The sequence below is a fragment of the Syzygium oleosum genome, unplaced genomic scaffold (genome assembly GCF_021117445.2).
Source record: "Syzygium oleosum isolate NSW1041296 unplaced genomic scaffold, Sole_v2.1 Sole_v2.37, whole genome shotgun sequence".
Taxonomy (NCBI): Eukaryota; Viridiplantae; Streptophyta; class Magnoliopsida; order Myrtales; family Myrtaceae; genus Syzygium; species Syzygium oleosum.
The window spans coordinates 1,031,427-1,054,887 of record NW_026607521.1 but is presented as its reverse complement, the minus strand read 5'-3'; the positions used below and the strand labels follow the sequence as shown (position 1 = coordinate 1,054,887).

Genomic DNA, 23,461 nt, shown 5'->3' with positions numbered 1-23,461 from the left:
GGAGGTAACTTGCAATCTCAAAATCCAAGTCCAATTCCTGGGACCTTAAATTCCCAAAAGTCCAATTACCGACTACCAGGTACCAACTTCCAAACTTCAAACTCGTAAATCCCAGAAACCAATAACATCCAGCCCTTACTCCTAAAGCTTAACCCTTGAAACCCAAATTTTAACCCAGTTGGCGTCGCAGCCTTACCTAAAAAGCTAGCCATTCTTGTCTAGTAAAGCAGCAATAATTTTGTGATATAATGTCTTTGAACATTAATTTCAGTGCTTTTGTGCATCAAGTGGATATGGTTTTTTAATATATTTTTCTATGCGTGGGGTTTTTCATACAGATACTTAGGGGTGTTAATCGGGTAGTGAATTGTGTACTGGTTGTAATCTCAGTGCATGATGCCCAATTTTGGTACCTTTAAATCATCAGGATTCCTATGACGAAGATGAAGATGAAGATGCCAACAATGACGATGATATAATCAATGATTCACCTTCTGATTCCGATTGTTCAGATGAAGGTGGAGAAGATCATGAAACAGATGATGGTACAATCTTCTCACTCTGGAATTACCATAGCCATTTTATAGGGCCTGTTGAAACAAGAAAGCAAGTTGATACTTGAAGCTCTTAAAGATACCCGAAGGAGTAACAAGTGAAGTGCTAAAATTGATGAATCGATATCTCATTTATAGTTAGTCAAAGGAAAAAAGAAGAAGCAAATGTCATTTATAGATGCGTGTTAGTATTAGGACTTTATTCTGCATGTTAGTTTTGGGACTTTATTCAGTTCTGCACCTCATTCTTTGTCCCTCTAGAAGACAACATGGGCAACGTTTCAAAGTGGACAGAATCCTTGTTGGAAAGGGCCGTCTCAAGGCAACACACTAACCTTATGCAAGTTGTATATGGTAAATTCACTTCAGCGTCAACTCCTGTGAGTCAAACACAGGAAAATAGTGAAGGTGAAGAGAGTGAGGAAGACGATTTCTTTACTCCAAAACAAGAAGGAAAGAAGGTAAATCTTTGATATGTATCCGTTCGATTTTTTTTTCCACCCCCATATTGTCCATGTTTTCTGTCCATTTTAAGAGTTATACCTTGGTGCCATGCATCTTTCCCACACACACAACTTCCTGGATTGCAGAAATCGAGAGAAGGACCAGATGATGGAGATCTCGATGCTGAAGATTGTTCTAAATTCACCAAGTATAGGGCAATAAAAAGCTGGAAAGAGGTGGAAGTTGTTGAAAGCATCCGTGACCGCTTTGTGACTGGGGACTGGTCAAAAGCGGCTAGCAGAAATCAGATATCAGAAGCGAACGGTGATGAAGATGACGCTGTGTATGCAGACTTTGAAGATCTGGAAACAGCAGAGAAATATGAAAGTCATCCGACAAGAGAAGCTGGCAAAACTGCAATGCAGAAGGAAGATGATTCAGTGACTGAAGAGAGGAGGCTGAAGAAGCTTGCTCTACGTGCAAAATTTGATTCTGAATATCCTTTTATACATGATATAATACTTACTTTTTTTTTTTTAAAGAGAAGGCAAAAATCTTCACCCCTCCCCCCCCTCTCGTCCCCTCAGGGCTGAGCCTCGTTCCGGTTGAGCTTTTTTTCCTGTTATTATCAGCAGAAGTTATGCATATACTAGCATGTTAACATTTGGGTCATTACTATCTGGGACAGTCTTACGGAACACTCTGTCTTTCTATGAGCTAAGTTACGGTGAGTTTTTTTATTTTGGTGGCCTTAACTAGTGTCCCTACATATAATGGATCTGAATCACCAGAGGAGGAGATGGATAAAGAGCATAGGGGAAAGATTGACTGCAGTCAAGCAAATGAAGGTGGATATTTTGACAAGGTAAATCATTGGGATCATTTTTCTTCATTGCTTTTACTACTGGTTTTTTTAATGGTTGGTGCTTTGAATTTATCAGTTGAAGGAGGAGATTCAGCTGAATATTGCTGAACTCAATGACCTGGATGAGTCCACTCGATTAGAGATTGAGGGTTTCCGAACTGGTACATACTTAAGATTGGAGGTCCACAATGTTCCTTTTGAGATGATTTAACATTTTGATCCCTGTCATCCTATATTGGTTGGTGGAGCTGGTCTTGGTGAGGAGAACACAGGATACATGCAGGTTAGCATCGATGACAGGTCTAATGACTTCAGTGCTGCTTTAATGGACATATAGTTTCTTCTGCTAGATAATTAAGTCTAATTATAGCTACCTGGTGGCTAATAGGTTCAAATTCAATGTTCTTTTAATTTTGGGGATTTTATAAGCAAGAAAACAGTATTACTCCAGGTTTTTATCAGATGTGAGTCCATGTGTTTATATGTATTGCTATTCAATTCCTTCTGGGTCTAGTGAAATTGATTCATTGGCATGACCTGCAAACTTCTTGCGAGAAAGGGAAAATTTTCCTACATTTATTTGCCAAAATTCCCTTTAACTGTCAAATAACACGATTGCCTCATTGTCAACATAGAGTATCATCATTCCATAGGCCATTAATTGATACTCTTTTAGACATGTCATAAGCAGATAAAGGAATAGATAAAAGAAGATACCGGGGGAAGTGATAGGGATTGCCAACTGAGCCCACCAGCTTAAATGTGGACATTTTAACCGCTTATGGATCATTTTTATTTCTTGAAACTTTGGTTGAGCAACTCTCATGCACTGTATTTTCATTTTCAGGCAAGGTTGAAGAGGCATAGGTGGCACAAGAAAGTGCTGAAGACTAGAGACCCCATCATTGTTTCTATCGGGTGGAGGCGCTACCAAACCATACCTATTTATGCAATAGAGGATAGTAACGGAAGGCATCGAATGTTAAAGTACACCCCCGAACACATGCACTGCCTTGCCATGTTCTGGGGTCCTCTAGCTCCTCCAAACACTGGGGTAGTTGCTGTCCAGCACTTATCAAACAATCAGGTAACTGTTCCCTCTTAGTTAGCTTCATTTTCGTTTAGTGAATTGCTTTGATCATTTGGCATTGGATACTCAATTGGTGTAATTATCCGCATGCTGGTGAGACACTAACATTTTTTAACTCGGTGGATAATGTAGGAAGTCAGAATCATGCGAAAGTTATACATAATGGTGTATTGTACTTGGCTGTTAGGTCCACAATCCACAAGATTATGCATCTCATAGTTAATGTTCAACATATATCTTTAAAATAGGATTCAGTTGCTTTCACTTCTCAGTCTTTCTGGCGCATCCATTTTGGTGAATAATTTGCTTGTAATGCAATCTTTGTCTTGACATAGTTAAAGTGGATAGTGATGGAAAATATTAAATCAAAGTGCCTATTGGCTACATTTTGGTCAATTTTTAGATTTTGAGAAACTGGATTTTCTTTTTCCTTTGTTGTAATTGTTTCAGCTGGGCCTATTATAGATTTGATTTTCTTTTGCACGGCATTCTTAAATTTTACCTGGATCTTTGCTTAATATTTTGCTTATCCAGGCATCATTCAGGGTAACAGCAACTGCTGTAGTTCTTGAGTTCAACCATGCAGCATGCATAGTGAAGAAAATTAAGCTGGTCGGTTACCCTTGCAAAATCTTCAAGAAGACGGTGCTCATAAAGGATATGTTTACTTCAGATCTTGAAATAGCTAGGTTTGAAGGTGCAGCTGTTCGAACTGTCAGTGGGATTCGAGGTCAAGTGAAGAAGGTATTTTTTTTGTTTTTCCAAAAGTGAGGAAGCATGGTTGTTTAGTGAATTATATGAACTTGTTGCAAGAAAGAAAAAGGCAGTCAAAGTCTCCTGTATAATTGCATGTATGTAGAGGCTCGTCATGCTACTTGGGGCATGCAAAAATTGCAAGGTCAGGAACTGAATCAAAATAAATGAACCTTTTCTGGGTTCACATTTTTGTGAATTTTGCAACTTCATTAAAATAAAGCCCAATAAATTTTGTTAAGTGAGCTGTAATATGGCTTGAAGTCCAACTCTTACAAAATTATTATTGTCGGAATTTTGGTTCAACCTGATTTTTCTTTCTCCTACTTTTAAAAGAATTGTGCATGAGAGCTCTAGGAGAACTTGCAGAAACAGATTAACTAATTCTTAGATGTTGGCAAATTCATGAGTATTTTCCCTTACAGAAATGAAATAGTTAAAGAAATTTCAATATGACATCGGTTTGGATTCTTTCGTAGCCATCTTTGTGTTTTTGATTTTCATCCAATCTAAACCAGCTAAAGAATGCCGAGAAGCATAAAGTTGGGGGTTTTCTTTCTGCATATAGTGCTAGTCTGAAAATCCTAGTGACACCTGCTCTCATCGAATGATTACCCGAATCGATCAAGAATTCATACTTTTCCTGTGGAGGAAACCTCTCTCTTCATAGTCTCATTGTTCTTTCTTCAATAGGCCAAACTGTGCAATAAGGAATCACCCAAAAATTTTCTGTGAACATCCTTTAAACTATAGACTGCAGCCATGTGGATAATGATCATTCTGAGTGGCTGATACGTGATAGATTGAATAACAAGGACAATGAGGCTAGTGGCATTTTTTCAGGTTGAATGCAGACTTAGATATATAACTGCAGCCTTAAAATGCGGTGACAAATTGCTGCTCAAGGCTGATTCTGTGAAATAGACCATTCTCCTAGCATGAGAAAGACTTCATACTTCCAATGCCGCAAGGGGGGGTGTTGAAAACACTTATCATGTGCACAGAGTCAAGATGCTGAGTGCACTATCACATGAGGTTAATGTTTAACGTGTGTCTTGCAGGCTGCGAAAGAAGAAATAGGGAATGAACCAAAAAAGAAAGGAGGACAGCTTAGAGAAGGGATAGCCAGATGCACCTTTGAGGACAAAATACTGATGAGCGACATTGTTTTCTTGCGTGCGTGGACCCAAGTTGAAGTTCCTCGCTTTTACAACCCATTGACCACTGCATTGCAGCCTCGTGACCAGACGTGGCAAGGAATGAAAACTGTTGCTGAACTGAGGAGAGAGAATAATCTGCCAGTTCCTGTTAATAAGGATTCGCTGTACAAGGTAACTTATAGTGCATGGTCAGAGCCCATCTAGGAAATAAATCCTTTGACCCCAAAAAAGGGACTAATGCAAACTGGAAACGCTGTGTTCACTGCTTGTTCTTGTTTTGTTTTTGTTCTTCTTCTTATTCGTCACTCTGACATCGATTTGTCTCCAACAGCCAATTGAAAGGAAGGCAAGAAAGTTCAATCCACTGGTGATTCCAAAGTCATTACAGGCAGCTCTCCCATTTGCTTCAAAACCAAAAGATATTCCTAGTAGGGGGCGACCACTCCTTGAGAACAGAAGAGCAGTAGTGATGGAACCCCATGAGAAAAAAGTTCATGCTCTTGTTCAACACCTGCAACTGATTAGGCATGAGAAGGTATACTTTGTGAGACTTTAGTTTGCATTAGACGACATATGATGTGGTTGACAATGCTAATGCCTTTTAGCTTTTAAAAAGAGATCCCTCATACTGGTTTCTCCTCTTGCCAAAATCTGCAAATTCACAGTTTATCTGAGTTCCTTGGTATTTGATGAATGTTTTCTTGGCATGGATGACCGGATTTTGCATGTATCAGTATCATCTTGATAATCTGCCTGCCTTTGCTTGTCTACATGGTCAAAAGATGCCAAAACATTTTCTCCATTTTGTTTTGACAGAAATCGATAATGCAAAGTTCATTGTTTTTGTTTCGGATTATCAAGTGTGTTAAGTTTCCAGATGGACTTCTTTTTTCTTTTCAACAGATGAAGAAACGAAAGCTCAAGGATGAACAGAAGAGAAAAGAGCTAGAAGCAGAGAGGGCCAAAGATGAACAGACATCAAGAAAGCGTCAGAGAGAGCAAAGGCGGGAGCGATATCGGGTGCAAGACGAGCAGAAGAAGAAAACGCGAAGGAATTAGGAGGCCTGATCCCTCCCACATTTCCTTTTGCAATTTATTTCTGGCAGCCGAAGCAAAGTTAGCCAGTGGCTCCAGTCGAGAATTCCTAACAAATTAGTTGATCTCTGGGACTCCAAAGTGTTGGATAGAGAAAACTCTATTCAAGGAAGTGCTGGTAAGAAAAGAAGAAAGGAGATCTGTTTGGAGGATTCAGCTGCGAAGAATTTTGCATGACAGAAATTCTTGTTACTAGGTTTTACTTTGCTAGTGTAAAATTTTGCCGATCGCCCCGAAAGTTGGCGCAGTGCTTAATTTGGCATCACGAGAATCATATTTTGTCATGGCTCGTCGGTCCAGAAAGAACCTAGCGCTCTGGCAGGACTGCTGCAGTGAAACTTGCATCGCCGGAGCCAGGGGAAATGTCAGCTGCCGTGATTAGTTGCTCGTGCAATTACCGAGTTGGAGAACAACTCAGCACTGTTTAGCTTTTAGGATCGGAAGTGGCAGCTTACGATTTTTTTATAGGCGGCACCGCCAAGAAAATTCTTTTATGTGAATGACAAAGTTACAGCAATGCTATTGTTTTTTTCCTAGCAAAGAAATTATACTCCTGCCAAAGATATTTGAATTTGATTTACTTTCAAATTGTTCAGTGCAGGATGTGCAGGATGGGACTTGCATCACATTAGCTGAGGCCTCATTGCACTTACCATCTCTTGAAGTTCGTTGGCCGTCGGCCTAGCATTAACGGTTGAGTCAATTTTATCGCGAGAATACTTGTAAATTTATGTCAGATTTATAGAACAGAGAGGGATGAAAAAGGATACCACTCGCCTGGGTGGCGCTGCTGGAGCGCGCACTCTTCCTCTCGCAAAAGGTTGAGTGTTCGAATCCCGGGCGTAGCAGGGTGACTTAACCGGTGGCACGTGTGTGGTGGCTAGCACGTGTCGCCCCCAAGGTTTACTCCCCGGCTGTCGGCCGTGCGGGGTTCCCTGGGTTACCAAAAAAAAAAAAAAAAAGGATTTCATTGCTTTATGGGGGCAAATCATCCACTCGATTCCCTCATTTTTGCTGGGAAAAACCAGAGATATGCCCTGGTGTTTATACAAATGCCTGAAAACGCTTGTCTTTATATGAATGATCAACATGTGATAGGTTTCCGATTGGATTGTTCTATGTACATTGTATGTGAATCTCATGGGTAGAAGTAGTTCTAATAAAATTAACATTCAGTCGACAAGGAACTTTATGAGACCACGTCCGGCGTCTTTGCTGTTTTTGGCAAATTGAAGTTCGAAGACGGCATCTTCTTTTTACCCCTCCATGTCTCACGTGATTTGCGTAAACCGATCTCATCGTTGATCAAAAACAAGTTTGCAATTAGGTGCGATCTTATTTAGAAAATATTTTTGGGTAAAAGAAAATTTTATCATCCACGAAAATGTTTAGACGTAAATTGTTGTCGATTATAATATGTTTTTCGTTGATTAATTATTTCAAATGATTTAGGCGATTATTTTTAGGCAAATATTTTTTAAATCATTAAGTTTTCGAGATATAAATTTTTCTTCGACCGGCAAAAGGAGCATTGGCAAAGATTTAGATCATCAAAAGTCGTTTACAAAATCAGCCCTATAGCTAGGTTCTCTTGCAGTGCAGTAAACAATATAGAAAGGCCCAAGCCCAAGCCCAAGCCCAAGCCCAAGTGCTTCCTCAGTATTGGCCAATTTCTGAGTGGACTCTTCGGTAATAGGGGCTTATTAGGGAGGGAAAAGTACCGAAAAAATTATAAACCTATTCCATTGGTACCAATTTAATCTTAAACATTTTAATTGGACAAATTTAGTCATAAACCTTTTCACTTTGGTATAGTTAAATCCATCCGGCTAATTTAGGCTTGAAATCGCTGACTTGGATGCCGCCGGTCTTACATAGTGCGGTCAACGTTGACATGGATAAAATTTATAAAATTTTAATAATCCTTTCAAAATTTTGTTTTTTTTATTTTTATTTTTTGTCTTTTCTTTTTCTATATACTATTGGTCGCGCGAGGTCGCCGACCACAAGCTAGTCGACGCGAGGGCCTCCGCGTCCTCACTGGCCATGGGCGAGGGTCGTCGCATCCTCGCTGGCGACAGGCGAGGGCATCATGGCCCTCGCCAGCCCCAAGGGAGGGCCATCACACCCTCGTCGGCCATAGGCGAGGGCCGCGATGACCTCTCCTGGAGCTGGGCGAGGGCTTGACGCCTTCACCTGTGGCTAGTGAGGGAATCGTAGCTAGTTATGGCCACGGTTCAAGAACCGCCGGCTCCGGTTCGTGGCCACGTATGAACCGGAACCGGAACCGCAAGAGGGCGGTTCCGGTTTCGGTTCGGAACTGGCGGTTCCGGGCCGGTTCCGGTTCCGGCCGGTTCCGGTTCGTAATTTAAAAATTAACAAAAAAAATTATAAAAAAAAATTTGCAGGCCTGGTCTCCGTTGGTCGTCGCTCGGGCTTCTCGGCCTTGGCCACGGTGGCGGAGGCGGGGTTCAAGGCGGCGAGGAGATGAAGCGGGAGACGGGGGCGGCGGCAAAGGGGAGAAGGAGGGGGCCGGGAGGGGGACGGGGATGGGAAGGAGGAGTGGGGGGTCCTCCTCCTCCGGGGTCGGGAGGAGGAGAGGAGGAGGGGACGTCGGCGTTGGTAGTTGCGGCCATGGGCGGCGGCGGGGGTCAGATCTGGGGAGACGGGGGGTGGGCAGACCCGACGGAGGAGAAAAGGGGAGGAGGCGCAGGGTAGCGAGGGGGAAGGCGGCGGGGGTCAAATATGGGAAGACAGGGGGCGGGCGGAGCCTCGGAGGAGAAGAAGAAGAAGGAGAAGGAGAAGGAGAAGGAGGAGAAGGAGAAGAAGAAGATGCAGAGCACGTGAAAGAGAGAGAGAGATATATCAATGCAGGCTGTAGCAGCAGTTTTTTTTTTTTTTGAACTGGAACCGGGCCCGTAGGCCACGGGCCAGTTCCGGTTCCGAACCGCGGGCCCGGTCAATGGGTCGGTCCCGGGTTTGACCCGGGCCGGTTTCGGGCCAAAACCGGCCCCTGGCCATGACTAATCGTAGCCCTGGCCTGCCACGAGCGAGGGCCTCCATGCCCTTGCCTGTGGTTGACAAGGGCATGGAGGCCCTTGCCGGCCAATAGGCAAGGGTCGCCGGCCCTCTCTTGTGGCCGGCGATGCAGTGTATAGAAAAGAAAGAAAAGAAAACAATAAAAAATTCTAAATAAATTATAAATTTTGTTTACGTTAGTGTCGGTAATGTAATGTAGGACTTTCGACATCCATGTTAGCGATTTTCGACATAAATTGGCCGAATGAACTAAATTGGTACTAATACGAAAATGTTTATAACTAAATTGATTCAATGAAAATGTTTATGATTGAATTGATATCATTGAATAGATTTATGACTTTTTTTATACTTTTCCCTTCTTAGGGATGACAACCACAAGACATGCTTCCTCGTTTCATCCTGTCCTCGGGCACTTTTTCGTTTTCCTTCTAGTTTAGGTTTTGCCTTAAATCTAACAGAAAAGTGGAGGTAAAAAAGAATTTAATAAAGATTATCTTCTATCAAATCTCTAGAAATTTAACTAATTTGATAAGGATATATGTACAAAATTCTGAAATTTGATGTAAGAATTCAGATTGTAAGATATTAACTTCCGTTATTAGTCCTGCCTCTCTTTTGTACCCTTTTTGTTATTGCTACTATTGTCATTGCCGCTACTACGACTTTTCCTACTCCTATTGCTACTGCTACAACTCTTACCGCCGCCGCCTTAACTTGGTGAGACTAGCATATTACATTCTTATCATGTTAATATAATGTAACATGGTTGTGATCAATATTCAAAATTTGGGAATTTTTCCAAAGGAAGAAACTAATTTGAGAGTCTAAAGATAATACTGTAGAGTTTGGAGGTGCGAGACCTCCATGGCTTATTTCCTTTTTCTCTTTATCCCGCTTATCCCCTTTAAACCATTCTATTTCTATGGCTATTGCCTTACTGCTATTCGTGAATAGCCCTTTAAAGATATAGTCACATAAAACCAGTTGTGGACCCCTTCAAATGCTGACTTTCAATCTTTGATCAAGTGAACTTCCATGCTAGCTTAGTCATAAGAGTTGGATTGAAATTGGCCACTCTTTGAAAACCCCAGCTTCTCTTCCTCTTAGGCAATAAATTTCTCCCGACTATAGACAAAAGTAGTTGAGGAGACTTATCGGTAGCTAATCACGGTAGGCGTGGCTTAACATAGTTCTCGAATCCACAATTTGGTTGTATACCTAAAGGCCTAGCTTTTTTCCATATTTGCCATACTAACTAATCGAGAAACTTATGATTGAATCTTCTCACTAAGCATAGTCTCACTTTATACATAATTAGGGCAAAGTATACCTAATCTACTCAAAGAGTGGTACCAAACTAGTAATAAATGTATGACTGGAAAAATTCATCGACAGCTCCAGTGATTCTTGACCACACATTGAAATCTTTCTTATTTTGCAGTCATTTATTAAAAAATTTACAAATTGATTTTATGAATAGAATTCACATTAATTTAATCTCTAAACCCTAAAGTCCCAAATCTCCCAAATGTGGAAACAAAGCAGCCTGAAACCGACCTTTTGAAGCCCAGCCCCAAAAGGCCTTTCCTTTTACTATTTTTTTCTTCCACGAAGATACTAAAGGCAAAATAAAGTCGTCTAAACGCTGCTTTGCAGCTTCCACTTTATCTACCCACTTTACAATTTTCTTACATCCATAAACAATTAATTACGCTCATTTTTTATTATTATTAATAGATAGTGGCTTCTTCTTTATTTTTTTTGCCTTTATAATTCCCGATTGGGCTCGTTTTTGATATTCCACGTAGGGGAAAAAAAAAAGGCTGAAATGGAGTATTTAATTTTAATTTTTTAATTTTCGATTTTTATTTTATTTAGTGATATGGTGGGGAACAATAATAATAGATATAATGATGGCGGTATTATTATAATACTCTTTTTAGCACGACAGACAGTCCGATAATATTGTCTTCCTGTCTCGGAACAGACGCACTATCTCACTGACTCTCTCTCTCTCTCTCTCTCTCTCACACTGAGTGAGCTCAGGAGCTAGCTCCGAGTTAGGGTTTCCGCGAGCGAGAGCTGTGAACCCATTTGCTTCTCCTTCATCTCCATCGATCGAGCACGAAGGAGCAGCTGAATTCGCTTCTTGGGTGCTTCGCCGCTCTTGATCTTGAAGGGTCCTCCGGAAAATCGGCTGATTCTTGATCCCGGAGATGCTTCATGGGTCCTACATCATCGGGTATGTTCGCTCTCGTTTTGTTCTGTAGGAAAAAAAAAGATGTGAATTGTTCGTCTGCTTTCTGGGTGTTCCGACGGCTGGTGGAATCTGTGGGGGGATGAGCTCACATTATGGTCTTTTTCTTTTTTTTTGGGGACACTGTTGTTGTTCTTGCTGGTGATTGAGCTTAATTTGAGCTTGGTATAAGCATTTCTTGGTGAAGATCAGTTGAGATGCGCTACCGGGTCGAGCAAATTGGGACGATGTGAAGCGTTTGTTAGCTTGATGGTCTTAAGTTCTCTGTATCCGGCTCTTGTTTCCAGGAAAATGCAAAAGAATGGTTCCTTTTTTTCAGTAACGGGAAGCTGAGGTGGTCATTAGGTGGGCAAGCCCGCCTTGCCTTGCCTTGCCTTGGTGTCATTCAGGAATTGCCATTTTTATTTTTATTTTAAATTTTGGCTTTGGAGTTTTCATTTATGGTGTTGTGCTGTTGGCATTTAACTTTATATGGTAGGTGAGACAGTTTAGGGAATTGAAAATGACTAGATCTTATGTCACGAGTCCTGATCTCTGGACTTTTACGAGTGATTCTTGTAGGGAAATGATGGATTTCTTTGCTTAATTCTTAACTGGGTAATGAAAACAGTTTAATGGAGAGTGGCTAGATTTATCTCTCTCTATTTTGTTGGATTAGAGGGCAGACTAGCATAAGTCTTGGCTGATTATAATTTTGTTTAATCTGAGTTTTTGGTAATAGGTCCAGCATTTGACATTAGCAATTGCTTGTTATTTTTTTCTTCAGCTAAAGTATATTTCCAACTACTTATGCAAATTTAGCAGTGTGTAGTGACATGCTTACTAGACACTGTGCACTTAACCAGCTCAAAACGAGCAAAACAATTCGTTGTTGGTTTTGTTAGTTTTTCTTTTCCTTTTTGCAGTAACACCAAAAGGCTATATATTATTTGAATTTTATATTTTGAATCATTATTTGTAGAAAACGTCAATTGTGGAAAGGAAGTTGTATGGTTCTGACACTTAAGGAGACGGGAGAAACTTACAACGGCACTCATCTTAGTTTTTCTGTGGATTTAGTTTAGATTAATTTTTAAATTTGCCTTCATCTGCTTGTGTGTTTTTACTTTATACAAAATTTCCATAAGAAAATGCGACAGTTTGCGTACATTTGCTCATTTTCTGTTTACTGCTGTTCAATTACATCTCGGTCTTAACTTTTAGTTGCCTGCAGGGGATGTTGTTTGACTTGATCTTATTTGGAAGATTCACAACTCTGTTAAATATCGTCGTGCAACTTGATGCTGCCAGAGGATAGTGGACCCATGAGCTATCATAAATTTTATCAATTTCTTAGGGGTAAAGATTTTGTTTGTTGTCAGAGTTTGTGCTATATATTCATTTAATCATTGCTGTGGTGGACAAAGAAATATTCCTTCTTGAGTTTAAATCTCAAACATTGATATTTTGTCTTTGCAGGCTCTATGTGCCATCAGTTCTTATTATTTATCATCTACCTATCCAGCTTCCGAGATGTAGCAGCATTGGAAATGTCGTTTGAATCTACCCATATGGCATCCATGTCTGAGTTAGCGAGTCCCCCTACCACTGGCATCTTTTACCCTATAGATATATCTCCCGCTGTTATTCCACCTTATCCACTTCCAAATGAGTCTTTGCCACCGATGTATCCTACTTTTCCAACAACATATGAGCCGCGTTTAACAGGAAAATGTCCTGTAAATTTCTCTGCTATATCCAATATCTTAAGCAAGACAGCCTCTGATTGTTCTCAACCCATGGCAATGATTGTTGGAAACGTGATATGTTGTCCACAGTTCAGCAGCCTTGTCCACATATTCCAGGGATTTTACAGCATCAGCTCTGACAAGTTGGTGGTGCAAAGTGCTGTTGCAAATGATTGTTTTTCTGATATCATGAGTATCCTCACCAGCAGAGGAGCTAACGCCACAATACCTTCAATCTGCTCAATAAAATCAGCAAATCTTACTGGGGGATCATGTCCTGTAAATGATGTTATGACTTTTGAGAAAATGGTGAACTCAAGCAGCCTACTTGAAGCCTGCCGCACGGTAGATCCTCTTAAAGAATGTTGCAGACCGATCTGCCAGCCTGCAATTGCGGAAGCTGCTCTTAAGATCTCGGGGGGAGAATCGTCGATGACCGAAAATGAAGATGCAGGGCAGGGCTCTAGTCGAGTTGATATACTAAATGATTGTAAAGGGGTTGTATACTCATACATATCAAGAAAGCTTCCATCAGAAGGAGCAAATACTGCATTTCGAATATTATCTGCATGCAAGGTCAACAAAGGTATGTCTTTTGCCACATACAGCTACTAATTAACTATTTCTGTTGTGGTCCTTTGTTTGTGGCTCAATGTGGTGTTGTCTGGGATTTCGGCTTATTAGTTTTTTTTGTGTTTAATCTCTCCAAGTTGCGAAGTTAAACAGGGATGGCTAAGGGTGGAACATAGTATGTATGATAAGGTAGGATATGTGCACGGACAATCAGGTGTACTGGGTAACTTTTGGTACCTCTCTTTATTGATGTTGATATGAGAGAAGAGTTTCATACTGATCTATTGGGAAAGCATTCCTTTTTCCTTGGGAACCTAAGATGATGAGGCTTTGATATGTGTATTCTTTTTTTAACCCAATTTTTCAATGGGGCTAATTTGCTTGTTTAGTTTCTGCTGGTTTCTGACTGACATGTATAGATCTTGAGTCCCACTGATCCTCTGCAGACACCAATGGGATTAGATATGAGGTATCTTTCAAATGTCTGGCTCACCCATGTCTAAATTATTTGCAGTATGCCCTTTGCAATTTAAGCAGCCTTCGGAAGTAATCACCGCATGCCGTAATGTAGCTGCTCCTAGCCCTTCCTGTTGTAGCTCGCTGAATGCATATATTGCGGGCATTCAGAGACAGATGTTGATCACGAATAAACAGGCAATAATATGTGCAACAGTGTTTGGTTCAATGCTTCGGAAAGGCGGGGTCATGACAAATATATATGAGCTTTGTGATGTTGACTTGAAAGATTTCAGTCTTCAAGGTAGAATTTTCTATATGACTTTTTATGTTTTCTGAGGCTCTTTGTTCTTCTTACTGACTTAATTTCCTTTCATTTCTAACGTACTTGGAGAGGACGCAGTATATGGACAGCAAGGTTAGTTTTTTCTCCAATGATGTCCCCTTTTCCCATCTTCTTTCCTAGTTCTCTGCTTTTTCTAGTTTGATCATTTTTCATATGTAAAATACCTTCCGAGTAACACACACTATAAAATTTCAAGCTTTGGAAATCCATTACTTCTTGGCACGAGGTTTGCATCATATCTTGCTATGAATTGTTATTGGCTAGTCAAATAAAGTATTGGAACTGATTTAGTTGGAGAAGGCATATAGGAATTCGAAAAGGACACTTTCTTCATGAATGAAGTGGGTGTCATTCCTGTGCATGCTGAATTGTCTTCTAATGGATGTATTCAGACTATGGATAATAACTGGAATCTCGCTTTCTTTTAGTGGCAGGTTGCCTACTGCGTAGCTTTCCTGCAAATGTGATATTTGACAACACGACAGGGTACAGCTTCACATGTGACCTGACTGACAACATTGTAGCTCCATGGCCTTCATCGGCATCAGTTTCATCTCTTTCACTATGTGCTCCTGGTAACGTGATATCTAATCATCTTGATCATTTGCTCTTCTCCATCTTTTCCTGCTTTTTGTCATCTTACTTTGCTCCACTCGTACTTCATTTTGATTTCTGCATTGGTTTTGTGCTTGACCTTGCAGAAATGTCACTGCCTGCATTGCCAACTTCAGAGACCATGAAAAACCCTGGTATGCACCGTTAACCGTCCAATTTTTCGCCCTTGTGAATCTGCGTTTTGCTGTTAGATCTGAAGTTAGGTGTCGATAAATGCATTTCCCTAACAAGATTCACCTATCTAACTTGGTGAAAGCCGCATATGTGGCTTACATGAGAAAGTATTCTGCTTGGCAATGCTGTTAACCGAGTTCATCAGTGTGGACCGAAATGGGTTTGTATCTGGAGAGATCCGACTTAGCCCTTTTTTCTTCTGGATAAAGTGGCTTTGTTTATGTTGAGATATGAATAATTAGTCAAGGTTCAACAGGACTTCCTGGATCTGTCAAAGCTCCCAGCGAGTCTTCAGACCATAATCCCTAGGATTTACTCTCAGCACTTTGAAGACACATTGATCAATTACAAGGCAGAGCCCTCAAAGCTGACTTTTGCTAGACTTTTCTTGGAAGAAGACTCGCTTTCCGTTCAGCTGCCACGTTTTACATGTTAGGGGGTTTCATGAATGAAAATCTGCCCATTCTTTTCGGGTTTACGGCTTACCCCTTGGCACTTGGTAGTACCTGCTTAGCTTCGACAATGATTTGTCATGCCCCATTAGGACTGTAGTTTGGAAGACCTTCCCGTGAGCGACTATTCTTTTAGGCCACACATCTGCAAGCAAGTTGCGCATCTGTTCTTTGTTTGATGCATATTGTTTTCATTCAGATCTTCTCGCATGTCGATGCAATTGCATGAAGGTGTCTTTACCAGTTGCACGAGACATCACAGAACACGAGTAGCCTTTTAATGATAGCTAGCTAGTCCTCGTAGCAATTTCGCGCTTCCTCTTTACCGGTCCGATTCCTTGAACGCCAAAGCATGCGCTTACCATCTTATCTCTGGGTGCAGGATGCCGTGGTGTCGGGTTGGAAATGATGGTTCCCATTTTTTCATTATTTCTTTTCAGTGCAATTTTGTGCTGATGAAATCCAGCTGAGGGGTGAGCAGTTCCTAGTTTCGGGCTCATGGAAAATTAACACGGAGTGGCCATAATTTACCTGTATATCTTTTTTGAGTAGCCTTCTTGTATAGCATCTCTTCTTTTTGTTCTCTCTCTCTCTCTCTCTCTCCATTTTTCTTTGTGATTGGTTGTACCTGATCTATGAGCTTTGAGTTAGCATATTTTTCTTTGCTTTGTTTTCTTTCTGTTCTCTTCCCCCAGAAGAGATTGGGGACACCCCATTACACATTAAAAGCAGAGTCTGACTCATGTTGGTCAACTCTTTTGGGCATATAGCCTCTGAAATCAGGGTCAACTTGAAAAGTGCACTCCTTAAACTGGCTGGACTCAGCTCTCAAACCCTCTTTTGTTTTGGAAAAAAAAAAATTCAATTCCTGTATTCTCTCGATTTATTTCTGCCATAGAATATGTAAATGAACTCATGCTTATTGCGAAAATTGAATGGCAAAATTAAAATAAATTGGATTGTCTTTCATTTTAACTTCTATCAACTATATAATTGAACTAAATTATGCAATCTTCAAATTCTTTTTGAAACAAGTCTTTTTATATTTCGTGTCTCTGTTTTTTAAATTAGGAAATAAAGCTATATATACCATATGCTAGTTATTTTCAAATTGTAGTTTCATTGTTATCCTCCAACTAACTTGATTTTTACTTTCAAGAGAAATTCATCATAACGAAACCAATGTAATAATCAGAATTGCAAGAAAGTTTTGTTATTGAAAATAAGATGAAGTGATCAGTTAATTCAGTTATTCGAAAACTCATTTTTTTATCCATATTTTCGAATTCTAACTCGGAAGCTTAGTTTTATTATGCGTGCGAAAATTAGCTCTGGTTTTCATTATTAATGATAAATTGGATTTTGAAAGAAAATTAATATTATGCAAAGTGTTCGAAGTTGGGCCAACAATTTAAGGAGATAGAGATGAATATGAATATGCTTAAGAGGCTAAAGACCCAGGCAATCTCTGTGAGAAGCGTGGCACTAAGAGACCAATTTTTTGGTAAGTAGCTTTACGATAAATCTATTTAGGGAATTATTTTTTAAATACATCTATTTTGGGAAAAAAATCCAAATCTATTGAGGTTTCTTTTGTTTTATCCACTTTTAAATAGGTAACCGATAACATAAACTAATATCTAGCTAAGTTTGTTGCTATCTAAAGTTCGACAATAATATCTTTTTTGGACCCCATAATTATGAAAATAATGGTTATTTTCACAATACTTAAGAATCGAGGTATTTGGAAATCACTACTTCCATGTTATTATCGCAATCTTACTCATTGAAAGAATCAAACGGATGTCGCGTACGCTGTGCTGTATCTGATAATTCAATTAGGTGACTCGATTTGCTTAATTTGGAGATAAAAAACTACACAAATAGCATAATTATACGAAATAAAACCTCATTCCCTAGACTATAACGGGGTGATAAGTATCATTGATCTCCATGATTCCAAATTCCCAATCATGATTTAACCCACAATGAGAAAAAAAAAAGAAAAAAGAGAAAAAAGAAAAAAAGAAAGAAAGAAGAGTTCCTCCACTTCATCGGGTTAACCCGACCCAAACCGAACCCGAATCTCTTGCCCCGTTTTTATTTTTATTTTTTTTCCCCGGGTTGCATCCTGTTTTTCCCCAAAGCCGTTGCTCAACGAACTCTTCCGTCTCTCCGGCGCGCATGCTACAAACACCCGCAGAAACCCTAATCTCTATCTCTCTCGATCGCGACCTCGATCTCGATCGATCGATCATGGCTGGTTTGGGGCTGTACCACACGGACTGCGATTCGATACTGTCGCAAATCAAGCATCAAGAGAAGCAGCTCGCGCTCAAGAGAAGGTCTTTGCCTTTACGCGTTTGGATTGTCTTGAATTTCTCGTTTGTACGATACATGCGCGTGTATTGACGGTGTGTCGCTATTGCGCGCATCTTTAGCTTCGATGCAATCTTCTTTCTTCTTTTTTCCGGAAGGAGAGGATTGATTGACGAGGACATTGGAGTTCTAAGGTATTAGGACTGTTAAAGTGGTTTTAATCTGGAGCTTCTCGATGAAGTGCTCTGACGCGTGGGGAAAGGTGCTAGTTTGTTGATAGAATTCTGTTAATCAGATGAGGGTTTGTTGATTTTTTGTTTGATTTTCCTTCTTTTTCCAGCTGGTTTTTTTTTTGTTGGATTTGATGTGACAAGATCGAAGTAGCGGAGTGAATTGAAGCCTTGTCTCTCTCGAACTCTCTTCCCTTTTGAAGTCTTTGTACTTCCTACTATTTCTCCGTTTCTTTTCCCCTGCGAATTTTATGTTTTTCTTTTTTTTTTGGGTTGAATTGGACAGCAACATGCTTCTCAAGTTTTCTGGTCAATTCGATTGACTCAGAAGAACCAATTAGATATGCGATGTTCTCGTCATGAGTTGACGGTTTTATTTTGAAACTGCATGTAGGTGGTTGATGGGGGTACCGTTGTCCAAGTCAGAGTTAAAGCATTTGGAAGGGCCAAAGTTTTTAAAGGAAAAGTAAGTTTTTTTAGTTTTTGGGCAAGCTACTTCGACACTGCTTTTGTGTTGTCGTAGATTATAAACTGGTCCTTTTTTCTTTGTGTTTTCTTTGTGTTCATATATACGTATAGAATCATGAAATTCACGTTAGGAATTTATCGGTGCATTTTCAGGGTCCTACGTGAATCGATGCTCAGGGAAGATGATGTAAGTTCTTGTGTCAAGTATCAAGCCATTTCGGGATTCATTCTGATATATTGTATTTGGTATTATTTTCCTCTTTTTCTCTAGCATTTCGGGCTGTATCAATCTAAGTTGAGTATGAGATGCTTATTTAAAGCATCTTCTGTGCACCGGAAACTATAAGTGGAAAAGGTTTTAACTAGGGAAGTTTCGTGGATGTGCCTAACAGTTTCTATTTGTTATCGACTGCCATTAGTTGCTGGTGGAAAAGAACATTTTCCTTTGTCTTATTTACTACTATTGCTACTACTTGTTGTTCTGTTTTTCTTCAAAGCATATTGCAATGATCTGCGTTTTCACGTGTCTTCCGGTGGTTTTATAATTACCTATTCGGTTTCTCAGAAGTACTCATGAGATTCGTATGTTTTTTCAAAGCAAGTGCAAGTTCCTTATTTAGGTCTCTTCCCTTGCAGTCGGTTCTTAATTGGGTTGGCACTTCCTTGGTTTGTGTTAGTCGCATCTCTTTATTTGCTTAGCAGTAGGAAATTCCAAATTCCAGCCTAGTTTTACAGCGGCACTGTTCTTCACTGTAATATTACCTTGTCTTTATTTTCAGATATTCTACGAGACTGCTAAGATGCATGTTGAAGAAGCTATCTTATCGCATGATATGGAGCGAGGATGCAGTGGTGGTGCAGAAATTGTTAAATCGTCTGACATGCCTAATTTGCTAAAGGAAATTCTATCTCATCTAAATGATATGACCAATAAGGGCCTTTATCATTTTGCTATGATAGTTACTAGGGGGTCTGTTGAGTTTGACAAAACTCGCTGGAAGATGAAGAAACTTGTTAGGCAAACTGTCCGTAAAGTATGCCATATTGAAACGAACACTCAATGGGATAATGTTACTTTTAAGAAGCTCTATCAACTTCTAAATGACCCACGAAATTTCCGAGGAAACTGTCTGAATCATTTGGCTCCTACATCTCATTCTCAAAGGGCAGCGGCTTTGAAGCTCCTGGGTAGACTTGAGGAACTCTCTACGCCGGCTCTGATTGCAATGTATAGGAAACTAAGATGTGTACAGGGGAGAGTTCCTCGGTTGGAGCCCTTCAAAAGTGGACGCAGCCGAGATGATTTGATAAAAAAAGTGAGGAAAACTAGTAGAAACATGTTGCTGGATCTTGGTTCAAGAGATTGTATACCAGAACCACTAGCTAAAGCAATGGCTATAGCAGCGTTATCTTTAAAGCTAGCATCAGGCTTTCAAAGATCCGCAGGAATGGAGTTTTACCAATTTGCACCAGAAATTAGAAGTTTGCAGGATGAAATTGTGAAGGCTGTTTGGCTACTGAACTCAAAAGTTAGATTTCAGGAGCTGAAAGTTTTTCAGTCACTGCTGGACCCCAGTGCTAAAGTCTCAAATAGTCGTCTAAGAACAGCAGTCAAGAACGTTTTGACTGAGTATCTTTTCGAATGCTCTGATTTGGATGTGATCCCAAGGTCTTTATTGGAGAGTCTGGCTTTTATTAACAGGAATTCTCGAACTGCACCACCTTCATCCTTTCCTAAGGAGGAAGTTGAAGAAGAAGTAGAATGCATTTTGGTTGTCAGTGCCCATATGAAGCAGAATGTCTGGGATTTGCTTCCGGAAATTGGGTATGATACAGATTTCGCCAATGCTTATATGGAAGAATTGGAAGAAAGTGATGATGACGCTGACTCCGATTACGAAGATGAGAGACATACAGGGATATTAAAGAGTGGAAGGTCTGACAACATTGATTCATTGTTTCCAGTGGAAGGTACTGGAGAGTCTATTACTGATAGCTCCAACCTGCCTTTTATTAATATTAAGGGCAATGGTAGTTCTCCCAGTCACACCCCAAGGAAAGTGTTTTACAGTGCTGCTGCAATTAAATCTGAGCCAGATATCTCACCCGGTATTGCCTCCACTGCTGCTTGGTATAGCAGTTCTTCCTTGTTATTCCAAGACTCAAAGAGTTCTGAAGGCTTGAATGGCATGGATATAGATGGTTTAAAGCCATTGAGCAACTTTAGTTCTGCTAAAATCAATGGCGATGGTCCCTTCTCTTTTCTGTCACCCAACACAGGGTTTGCAAAATCTCTCGAGAGACACAAGGCTGAAGATGATGAACTGAAGAATCAACAAATGGATGTCTTGAACAGACCAAGCACTTGCATAAATCGATACTTTGCTGTCCAGGAAGCTTGTGATGAAACAAGTATAATTGCCCATAATTTGGTAGGTTATATATTGGAAGAATTTGCACAAAGAGAAGGTTTGAATCTAGAAATGAATGAGAGTTCATATCTGGGGCGTGATCAGTCCAATGAAGAAGGTCATGAAGGTATACCAACCAAGCTTTATCGTTAGAGGGACAACATTGAAGAAAAGGGATTCATGCTTTACTGTTGAAACAGTGTCATTGTTCCCTAACTTTGTTCAAATTATATTTGAGGAAACATCAGTTTTCATTGTAAGAATGGTGACTGAGTGATTGATTGCCCGTCAGTAACTTATATCATGGTAGAGGTGCCTTGTTGTTTTAACCAATTCATCACCACAGTAATCATTGTAACCATCCATATCATTTTAAAAGGTACTTGGTGAATGACATCAAATAAACAACGTGGCTATTGTTACTCCCAGCATTTACTGCTTTACATGTTTAGATTGTCAGCAGAAGTTTGTGTTAATGACTGATATTGGCTATTTGTGTACAATTGCAGAAAAGAAGGATTCTAGTCATCACGAGGGCTCAGAAGATTTTGTCATCCATAGAGCACTCGAAAATCTAGTTCCATGCCTCAAGAAGAGGTATGACAGAGTTTTACTTATCCCACTTATTGGCAAAATCTTGTTCCATATGTTTTTTTTATTCTTTTGAATATTTAAGATAAAATTCATCAAAGGGGTACGAGGGGTTTACCATTGCTACAAAGCTAGATTCAAGAGATGGTTTGTCAAATCTAACGAATGAAAGATTACTTTTGATCTATCTACTAGTTTTAGTATTTCCCCTGAAGAACAGTTTCATACGTTCTTTTCTTTATCAGTAATATTTCATAAGGTATAGGTGGCGGTCTTGAGTATGATTCCTACCTTACTCCCTCACCCTCTGCTCATGAATTTGAATAGTAGAAAAAACAATGATCACATCATAAGGTAATACTGCTAGTGCCATACTTTAGAATGTGATGTTATATGAGGCCACTGCAAATATTGCGATCATTTCTGGGATTTATAAATGAGTTTTTTGAGGTCCGGTTTATTGTTTCCCATTGGTACTTGTATCTTAAAACTCATCCTGTTTCATGCAGTGTGATGGAAAGATTGAAGGAGTTCACAGGCATTCCTTAGAGGTCTACTCTCAATGGGAAGGGGATCATATCCTTGTTCCTCAAGTAATCTCTGGAATCTTGCTTGAATTAAGCTCCATAGTTAATGGCTGCATATGGTGGGAGTTGAAGACTTTGTCTCCATGGGGAATTATCTGGGGAAAGATGAGAAGACTCGCAAAAAGCTGACTTGTTTGGCCAGGGAAAGAAGACCTGCTAGGCCTCATGCCTCATGGATGAAATGGATCCTATGGTAATCTCAAAGCAGTTGGGCATCCTGATGCCATGATTCGGATGGATATTGGCTTAGCTTGGAAGGTATAGGTCTCCTGGTTGTGGACATTACTTCTCTGTCGGCACTCACATGACCTATTTGGCATTGCGGCTCTTAAGGGGAAATGAATTGCGAGAATCATAGCCTGTTTGTGTGGGACATATTCACCTAATATCGAGCCAATGTCGGCATGGGCTGTGCATGATGTCCCCTCCCTCCAATGAGTAATGTGGGTGAAAGGAAGTAATCTACTCCTGCTATCCAAGAGCCGAGAGAAAAGGAGCTCTGTGTATAGGTTCTTTGGCCTGAGAGAGGGAATGTACGTTTGCGAAAACAAGAGCCCTCTATTATTTGCAATCCAGATCACACTCGCGATCCAGTGTTTCCTGAAGTTCAGATGATGATCGCTCTATAGAGATGTGTTAGGATTCTTTGACCCCAACAGTCATGTTATCCCCATTTTGGACATGTTAGCCCAATCTATATCTATTATTTATAACCAACCTAGCACTAACAACTACCAAGCAAAGGTTTGCCCTTGCAATAAGGATTGTGAAACAATGTATTACATATAGTGTTAGAATGAATGCACTTTGATTGATCTCTAGACTTGTTAGTGCAATCGACCCTCCTCACAATGCCATGTATTCCTTCGCTTCAGTTCTCTCTCTTCTTCGGTTTGAAGGGTACTCTTAGCCATCGTCTTGATTGACACACACAATATCTCCTGTGACTAATTTTTGCCATAACTCTTCTCAGTGCTGGTAACCGTCTGTGTTTTGGTTGAGTTGGCTCTACTAACTAAATAGCATTTTTCCCAGGAGGATTCATATGTCCAACCTTACAGAATGTGGCAACTCAAATTTAAAGTCTTGGTTGTTGGCGAACCTCTCAATCTCCTTTTCAATTTTCAACTCCCACGAGGTGTTCTTCCTAACACCAGCTATAGATAGGCTCCGTGAGGTCAATCTTCAGGTTTTGCGAGGAAAAAAAGTTTCATGTTCTTGCGACTCGCAACTGATATCCGAATCCACTCAG

The 23,461-nt window shown here is 40.2% G+C and overlaps 2 protein-coding genes and 1 pseudogene across 7 annotated transcripts; all 3 read left to right on the top strand.

Moving 5' to 3' along the window:
* The first annotated feature begins 425 nt into the window (after positions 1-425).
* LOC115689759 (uncharacterized) lies at positions 426-6,549 on the top strand (annotated as a pseudogene).
* A 4,411-nt stretch (positions 6,550-10,960) lies between these two features.
* LOC115666502 (uncharacterized GPI-anchored protein At1g61900) lies at positions 10,961-16,382 on the top strand. 5 transcript variants are annotated; one of them, XM_056305505.1, is made up of 8 exons: positions 10,961-11,245; positions 12,474-12,598; positions 12,719-13,573; positions 14,075-14,320; positions 14,420-14,434; positions 14,797-14,937; positions 15,064-15,111; positions 15,986-16,382. In XM_056305505.1, exons 2-8 carry the CDS (start codon positions 12,541-12,543, stop codon positions 16,057-16,059), a joined length of 1,437 nt encoding a protein of 478 aa, XP_056161480.1. In that variant the 5' UTR covers positions 10,961-11,245; positions 12,474-12,540; the 3' UTR covers positions 16,060-16,382. The 5 variants fall into 5 exon arrangements, with proteins under 5 accessions (XP_056161480.1, XP_056161479.1, XP_056161478.1 ...); XM_056305504.1 differs by having other exon boundaries at positions 14,791-14,937; XM_056305503.1 differs by having other exon boundaries at positions 14,411-14,434.
* Positions 16,383-17,815: 1,433 nt separating this feature from the next.
* On the top strand, positions 17,816-23,372 carry LOC130135789 (uncharacterized). Of its 2 annotated transcripts, XR_008815020.1 has the most exons (7): positions 17,816-17,948; positions 18,547-18,618; positions 18,774-18,807; positions 19,400-21,158; positions 21,541-21,628; positions 22,132-22,467; positions 23,245-23,372. XR_008815020.1 is itself a non-coding variant. In XM_056305544.1 (6 exons), the coding sequence occupies exons 1-6, from the start codon at positions 17,860-17,862 to the stop codon at positions 22,169-22,171; spliced, it is 2,082 nt and encodes a 693-aa protein (XP_056161519.1). In that variant the 5' UTR covers positions 17,816-17,859; the 3' UTR covers positions 22,172-23,030. The 2 variants fall into 2 exon arrangements, 1 of the variants encoding a protein (XP_056161519.1); XM_056305544.1 differs by lacking the exon at positions 23,245-23,372 and having other exon boundaries at positions 22,132-23,030.
* Positions 23,373-23,461: the final 89 nt, after the last annotated feature.